This window comes from Passer domesticus, chromosome Z (assembly GCF_036417665.1).
Source record: "Passer domesticus isolate bPasDom1 chromosome Z, bPasDom1.hap1, whole genome shotgun sequence".
NCBI classification, from domain to species: domain Eukaryota; kingdom Metazoa; phylum Chordata; class Aves; order Passeriformes; family Passeridae; genus Passer; species Passer domesticus.
In genome coordinates this window covers 797,528-805,933 of record NC_087512.1, presented here as the reverse complement: position 1 = coordinate 805,933, position 8,406 = coordinate 797,528, and the positions used below count along the sequence as shown (strand labels likewise).

At 55.1% G+C, this 8,406-nt stretch overlaps 1 protein-coding gene across 1 annotated transcript in view; it reads left to right on the top strand.

The window, feature by feature from the left end:
* Positions 1-349: 349 nt before the first annotated feature.
* Positions 350-8,406, top strand: part of ME2 (malic enzyme 2) — a 33,628-nt gene continuing 25,571 nt past the window's right edge. Inside the window, exons 1-2 of the mRNA XM_064403039.1 lie at positions 350-499; positions 7,213-7,339. Of these exons, the coding sequence (XP_064259109.1) occupies positions 7,232-7,339 (108 nt within the window). The 5' untranslated portion in view covers positions 350-499; positions 7,213-7,231. The remainder of the gene's footprint in view (positions 500-7,212; positions 7,340-8,406) is intronic.

Below are 8,406 nucleotides of genomic sequence, written 5' to 3'. Positions count from 1 at the left end.
TCCCATTCCCATTCCCATTCCCTTCCCCTCACGTTCCATTCCCATTCCATTCCCATTCCCTCACGTTCCCCTCGCATTCCCCATTCCCATTCCCTTCCCCTCACGTTCCCCTCACGTTCCCCGTGCCCTCACGCGCCCATCCCCAGTCCCGCCCCTCGCCCCGCCCCTCCGCGCTGATTGGCTGTCTCGCCAGTCCAATTAACCTGTGACAGATCCCGCCGCGCCTGTCCCGCTTTCCCCTCTGCGGGGGCGGGATAAAACGTTCATTGGCCAAGCGCCGCCATCGCCGGCGAGTTTCCTTCCCTTCTATTTGCTGTGCCAGTTGTCAGTCACGGCCAACACCCGCCTCCCGGGGTGTCCCTCCCGGGCGCCTCGGTGTTGGCTCCATTCAGTGGCGGGTTCTGCGGTGGACGCAGCTCCGGCGGGCGGGCGCTGCTCTCGCTCAGTAGGAACAGGTCCTCGGCCGGCATCGCTCAGCGGGTAGCAGCCGCAGGAGGAGGTAGATCCCGTTCTGGTAACAATTATACAACTGCGGCGGCGCCACCACAGGCCTCTCTCTCTCTTTATAAACCCGTGTCTGCGGGGCGTTCTGAGGGGCTGGAGGCCGCCCGGGCGCGGGGAGGGGATGGAGCCCGCCCGGGATGCTCCGTGTCCCCGGTCCGGCCCCGCGGGGGGCCGTGCCGAAGCAGCAGCACGGCGGAGCGAGGCGCCGAGGCTCGGCCTGCGGCGGAGGCAGCGCCGGGCCCTGCGGCAGGTGCGGAGGTGCCGGCGAGGAGCCGCGGGCAGCAGCCCGTGCGTGTTTACCCCTGTCGGAACGGTGACAAACGGAGCTGCCCGAGGCCGCGGCGAGCGCCCCCGCGCCGGGCCCGACCTGCCCTGAACTTCCCCGCGGCCCTGGAGAGTGAAAGTTGGGCAGGAGCGGAGCGGCTGGCGCGGCCTTGGAGCAGGAAGCGCCGCCCGGCCCCTCGGAGCTGCTGCTGGGCTCGGCCTCCTGGCCGCTCCTTCGGCCCTGGCCGGCCCCACGCTCCTCTAAAATACACCGACTAAGGGCTGGTGTCCGAGCAGCCCGGGGTGCCGTGTGGTGGCAAGAATCTCCTAATTAACCGGACAAAAACCGAACCTACAGCACACTGATAAAGGGCTGGTGAAAAGGGACGGACCTGCAGCCCAGCAAGATCAAAACGGCCAAATGTGGATTGTTTGGTGTCGTTGTGTTGGTAATTCCAAAAAGTAGTGAGCAGCAAAGGGAGGTGTTCTGGGTGCCTGTGATTTACATGTGGGCAGATGGAAGAGCTGGGCAGAATGTGCAGCTCTGCAGGTGGCCCGCGTGTGTGCAGCCAGCGGTGTCTAATGCCTTATTAGAAGCTATAACATCTGTAGAAATTTAACCTGAGCCTGCGTTTTGGAAGAAACTGTGTGTTACGGTCGCAGGAGGGAAGTTCTGATAGCCCTGCGCGGTGGATTGTGAGTCAGCAGCTTGAGTGCGGGCAGGATTCGGAGCTTTTTGCTCTGCAAACTGAGGCAGAAGCTGCCAAGGTGCGTGGTAGCACGCCGTGGTGAGTGAGTGCTAATTGAATGCTCACCTTTACGAGTGGTGCCAGCACCCTCCCAGCAGCTGGAGCAGCCCTGCTGGCTCGTGGTGCACGGCTAGGCTCTCAGGTTCTTGGGTATTTGTTTTTCAAGCCCTGGCCAGCGCTCGCCGAGGTTTGTGAGAGGCTGGCAGGCGTGCACTTCACCTGCACTGAGCTGCCACCAGCTCGGCTTCTCTGTGCTCAGCTGCTTTCCCAGGAAGAACTCCTGTACCTCCAGCAGTTGTTGGCAGCATCCTTGTCTGCCCCTCAACTTGTATCCAAAAACAAAATCTGAGTTTTGGAGTTGAGCAGCTCCAGCACAGGGGCGTGCCAGTTCTGCAGAGCTTGAGTACCTTTCTGCTATTCCTGGAGTACTCCTGGGGGCTTTTAGGATGAGCTCTTTGTCCTTACCTTTACCACCAGTGGCCCTCCTAGTTACACAAATTAAAATAAATCAAGCATGTCAATACATCGTGTTAGAGTTAGCCAAAAGTACTGCTGCTGCAGTTTCCACAGTAAAAATAATGGACTTTCTGGTGCTTAACAATCAGAATATTTAGGCCAGTAAATGTATAAAAATGCAGCTCTCTGGTGTTGTCTGGTAAGAGCTGCTACCAACCAAGACCCCAATACCAAACACTTCAGCCACATTTTCTGCTCGTGCTGCAAGAAGTCTGATAGCACTGTAAATTACAGGAATTGAGAAATACTCTGTTTAGGAAGTGTTCTGAATCATTCTCCCCCGAGCTCACCTAAGTGTGCTTTGTTTAGTGACTGTTTCCAGCCTCAGGTGGTGAGCTTGCTCACTCTGCCTGGGTGCTCCACACCTAACTTTTCTTCCTGTCGAGCAGGCTGCCTCAGAATAAAAGGGAAGAAAAGTAATCCCAGTATGCTGGGAAAGATCTGCTTCCAAAACAACCCGCCTGCCTCTGCCAAACACTGCATTAGTAATTTCTGCCCATGACTGTTCCTTTAATCTGCACATCTCAAGGTGCCTTAGAAACGTCCTTTAAAGTGGTGGCCCAGGACTTTGCTGGAGGGGACCTGAAGTAGTTTTGCCAGTGTTTCCTGCTGGCTTTCCTCAGCAGCAGCTCCTGGTCAGCTCAGGGAGCCAGAGGAGCCGAGCTGCTGTGCAGAACCACGTGCCCCCTCCTCGTCCCTCTGCTCCCTCCTGGGATGCTCCTGTTCTGGAGCTAAAGTGACTCCTTGTCCTGCTGAAGGGCGGTGGTGCAGGGATTGCTGCTTTCTTTAGGGGGAAGTCTCATGGGGAGGCACACTTACAGCCCGTGCTGGCCTAATGCAATAATTTTGGACTGCTTTATCGTTACTGAGGTGATGAAGCCAGCTAGTGTGTGCCTGGTTTGTGTCATGCTTGGGTGGGCCAGGCTGGGCTGTTTATTACTGTAAAAAAAAAAAAGAGAATAGAGTGTGGTGCATCCACTGCAGACCTGAGGTGGGGCAGGCTGTGGGGGCAGAGGAGACTGTTGGATTGGAAAGGGTTGAGGCCTTAAAGACTGGAAATTCTGTGGGGCCTCCGTGGCCTTGAATTGATGATTTCAGCTTGTCAATACAAAATAACTCCTCGACACAAGCCAGTTTCTGTACAGGAAAGAAAGGCTGGAACAAATCACTGACACAGGGTTTCAGGAGCGCTGGGAATGCATTTGTGCTTCCCCACCCTTCAGACTGAGGGCAGGCTGCAGAGTCATCCTCCCCGAGCTGCTGTGCAGGGACAGGCACTCCTGGCACCGAGGGGACACCCACGGGTCAGGCAGCCTGGGCACTAATTGAAGCTGGCCTTGCTTTAATTGGCTCCGAGCTTCCCAACTCTCTGAACAACCTAATTCTGCCTTTTAAGAGCGTGGTGAACCTTTCCCTTAAAAGTAGGTTTTGCCATTTAACAAATCCATAATTGGAGCAGCAGAACATTTGCTCCCAGATAAGGGCGCTTGTGCATATTGGTAATTAGTTTGACCTGGGCAGATGCCTCCTGATAAGGCACAGCAGGGAGCTGTCCTCTGGTGTGCTGATGGATTTAATCCCCTTAATTTGTGACACAGCAACTCAAAAATTCCCAGCTGTGCTGGACTCGGTTTGGAGGTGCTCCACACTCTGGTGTAGTTCTCACCATTGTCAGGCACTGACAGAGTGAGAGCAGAGATCCTGGTTGTGCCGACACAGGTTTGGGCAGGAATTTATTCCTCATTCAGTTCTGCTGCTTTCCTCCTAATTCCTGCTCACAGGACATTGCACAGCCTCAGTCCTCTGCGTGTTTTCACATCGTGGCAGGTGCTGCTCTTTCCCTTCCCCACGGAGATGCTGCCAGGGCTGGAGCCCCTCTGCTCTGGAGCCAGCCTGGCACAGCTGGGGCTGCTCCCCTGCACAAGAGAAGGCTGCAGGGACACCTGAGAGCCCCTGCCAGGGCCTGCAGGGGCTCCAGGAGAGCTGCCCAGGCACTGGGGACAAGGCCTGCAGGGACAGCACACAGGCCATGGCTGCACTGCCACAGGGCAGGCACACATTTTGGGATGTTGGGCAGGAATTGGTGGCTGGGAGGGTGGGCAGGCCCTGGCCCAGGGTGCCCAGAGCAGCTGTGGCTGCCCCTGGATCCCTGGCAGTGCCCAAGGCCAGGCTGGATGGGGCTTGGAGCAGCCTGGGACAGTGGAAGGTGTCCCTGCCCATGGCATGAGTGGCACTGGATGGGCTTTGAGGTCTCTTCCCACCCAAACCACTCTGGCATTCTCTGTCAGCCTCTACTGCCAAAATGATCTCTCCTGCTCTTTATGGTCTAACTCCCACCCTCTCAAGCCTGGCCTCTCTTTACAAACCCATCACAGCCATGTTAGAGCCTCCCCAGACAGCAGCACGTTCCATCTCCTTGAAACCAGGTGGTGGCTTAGGGACCTGTGGGGACCTTTCCCCCAGCCCTGTTCTTGTGGCTCCCCAGCAGATGTGAGCCACAGAGCGTGAGGCTTCGTGTCCCTTTGTCCTTCCCCACGGGTCCAGGGGACAGGCTGGTGGCCAGCAGAGCTGGGGAGGGTCACAGGGCCACGGCCAGGCAGGCAGAGCTGCTGGCAGCCCTGCAGAGCACTGTGGGCAGGCACGAGGGAGGATTTCCTGCTTGTGAGGTCAGATTAGGTCGTGTTGAGGTCAGTTTTGCAGGCAAGCCCTTGCTGAACCGCCTTTCAAAAGTCTGTGACAAAGGAGTTGGAGGAGGTGTGCAGGATGGAGAGGAAACAAGCAGGGAACAATGAGAAGAGCAGGGGAGGGAGAGCTCGGGGCTGAGTGACCAGTCAGGTTTTGTGGTGGGTATAAATTAACTGGGATCATATCTCTGGGATCTAAACAGAAGGCTCAGTGGAAAATGAAACTTGATTCTCCCCTTTTATGAATCTGAGATAACTCCATCAAGAGAATAATTTTAGGTGCTGGTGTGACACCTCGGAGAGGAGCAAGTCTCCTCTCTCACACATCAGGGAAGAAGAAAGCAAGATTTGTGTCACCTCTGAAAAGCCTTTTCCCCTCTGCCTCGTTGATTGGAGTTAATTTATCAAGTTCATGTGAATCTAGGCCACAATCTTGTTTGGTTCTTAAATGCTCATTAATTGCACCAAAGTAATTTAAATTTAATTAGAGTTCGGCAGGGTGTGGTGCTTGTTCTACTTTGTAATTCCTTGTCTGAGGCCTTTGCTGGTGGCAGGGTGACGCCACGGTGGCACCAGGCTGGTGGGGCTCTGGGGTGGGGTTTGCTGTGGCACTGGAGTCACAGACCAGTTTTGGGCTCCCCTGCACAGGAGATGGACCTGCAGCCGTGGGGTGATGGCAAGTGAGCAGCCAGAGCTAAAACCAGTTAAAGCTGAATTGGATGATCCAAAAACAGCACGGAATTAATGTGTTTTGCAGGACAGAATTAATTTCCCTGGTCTGATCCTGATTTCCCTGGCAGCTCACTCCACCACGAGCAGGTTTGGGGAGGAACAAGCACGTGAGGGGCAACATTTGTTTGTGCTGCTGGCAAGGCTTCCTCCCGTGCCTGCTGTCCCACTCCACGCAGCAAATTTATGGTCTTTACCCCAAAACAAATCAACACAGGGGGTTTGAGTGGAATTTTTGTCATCCACAGGCCTAAACACACAAGTGAAGGTTGAGGGGAAGGGATGCTTCTGGATGCAGAGCAGCTTCCCTCGACCCTTCCTAGTGGGTAGAAGAGAAACTCGGGCATAACTGATAATGAAAAATGTTAAATGTTTGCATAGTTTTTTAATGCTTGGAAAGATTTTCAAGAAAATCCTCAGACTGTAACTTGTAAAACCAGTCTGCCATCTTAAAAGCTGGTTATGTGCAAATTTGATTAGAGCAGGTCTTCTAAAGTATTCAGGCGATGTTTAAGATAATGAAGTTTTGTTCCTTAATTCAATTTTGCCTCCCATCTGGAAGAAATTAAAAATGCAAGCCATGCATCATTTCATTCCTTACAAATATCTCATGCCCTGCTTTACTGTCCCTGCCTGTCTGGGCTGTGAGTGTAGCTGGGCAGGGGGTGGCAGGTCCCCTCTCCTGGTCCCCTGCTGTCCCCTCCCTGTGTCACCACTCAGACCATGGTCCTGCCCTGCTTTCTGTTGTCTCTCACTCCCAGTGAAATAATCTTTGGGAGGTGAATCCATGCACATTCCCTGCTGGTCCTGCCTTATACAAGCACGTGGTAAATGGTAATTTCTTCACCAAAGAGCTTGTAATCAATAATGGATTAAAATGAGTTCAAGAGTTGCTAACACCTGTCAGGATAAGAACTTGGGTTATACAAACAATTTTTAATTCTTTTGGGGAAACATCCTTTACTTTAAAGGATATATTCTCTCTGAATATAAAACTTTTTAAAGTTTGGAATTGTAAAAACCTGAGCCTGGAATCCCCAGTTCAGTGGAGTGTTTGCCATTTTAATTCCACATTTTGTTGCAGCAGAGTTTCAATATGCTGACAGACAGTTTCTCCCCAGTGCTGCCCAGGCCAGGAGGTTTCACTGGAGAGCTCCAGAGGATCCCAGTGTGGATTTTGTGGTGCACCTGCCCAGGCTGTCCCGTCCTGGCTGGCATTTTTGCCGGTGCCACGGGTCACCGCTGAAACCACTGCTGGCATTTCTGCTCTGCCAGGAGGATCCCTGCCTTCCCTGCTCTGTGCCCTCAGCATTCCAAGCCCTTCCTGCCTTTCCCTGCTGGCTGCCAGGAGGATCCCTGCCTTCCCTGCTCTGTGCCCTCAGCATTCCAAGCCCTTCCTGCCTTTCCCTGCTGGCTGCCGGGAGGATCCCTGCCTTCCCTGCTCCGTGCCCTCAGCATTCCAAGCCCTTCCTGCCTTTCCCCCCTGGCTGCCGGGAGGATCCCTGCCTTCCCTGCTCCGTGCCCTCAGCATTCCAAGCCCTTCCTGCCTTTCCCTGCTGGCTGCCGGGAGGATCCCTGCGCTCCCTCACTCTGTGCCCTCAGCATTCCAAGCCCTTCCTGCCTTTCCCCCCTGGCTGCCGCAGGGCGGATTTGGGCTGGTGCTTCACGCTGTTAAAAGGGGTCTGACGCTGGCAGGGCTTCCCTGCGGCAGCGGGGAGCCCCGGCGGTGTCCGGGGGCTCTGCTGAGCGCTGCCTTTGCCTCGCAGGTGCTGCGGAGGAGCGAGGATGCTGTCCCGACTGCGCGCCGCCTGGGCGCCCGGCGCGGCGGCGCGGCGCGGCCTGCACACCAAGGAGAAGGGCAAGCCACTCATGCTGAACCCGCGCACCAACAAGGTGGGTGTGAGGCCTGTCCAGCTGTCTGTCTGCCTCCAAGGAGAGACCCGTGCCCCGTGGCAAGGCAGGGAGCAGTTCCTGACCCGCAGAGCGAGGGCTGCTCCGCACGGTGCTGCCCTGGGCACACGAGGGGATGCTGGCACTGCTGAGCCCTGCTGAGCTGGGAGAGCTTGAGCAGGGACAGGGTCTGACCTCAGAGTCTGCCAGAGTTAACTCTGAATTCACCAGCCATAGACACTGACAGAGCCACAGGGACAGGGTCTGATCCCAGAGTCTGCCAGAGTTAACTCTGAATTGGCCAGACATAGACACTGACAGAGCCACAGGGACAGGGTCTGACAGAGCCACAGGGACAGGGTCTGACAGAGCCACAGGGACAGGGTCTGATCCCAGAGTCTGCCAGAGTTAACTCTGAATTCACCAGCCATAGACACTGACAGAGCCACAGGGACAGGGTCTGATCCCAGAGTCTGCCAGAGTTAACTCTGAATTGGCCAGACATAGACACTGACAGAGCCACAGGGACAGGGTCTGACAGAGCCACAGGGACAGGGTCTGACAGAGCCACAGGGACAGGGTCTGATCCCAGAGTCTGCCAGAGTTAACTCTGAATTCACCAGCCATAGACACTGACAGAGCCACAGGGACAGGGTCTGATCCCAGTCTGCCAAAGTTAACTCTGAATTCCCCAGCCATAGGGACTGACAGAAACACTGGGCAGCACTGACAGAACCAGAGGACACAGTCTCAGCTACATCAGGGAATGTATAGGCTGGATATTGGGAAAACATTTTTTGCTGAAAGGATAATAAAGTCCTGGAATGCTCTTCCCAGGGAGGTGGTGGAATCACCATCTCTGGATGTGTTAAAAAAAGGCTGGACATGGCACTTGGTGCTATGGTCTAGATTCTGAGTTGAGGTGTTAGGACATGGGTTGGACTCGATGATCTTAGAGGTCACTTCCAACCTCCTTATTCTGTGATTCTGTAACCACAGGAAGTGTTAGCCTCTCTATCCTAGCCCTGGCCCTTTCCTGGGACACTGAGACTTGGGGCTGAGCCACATCG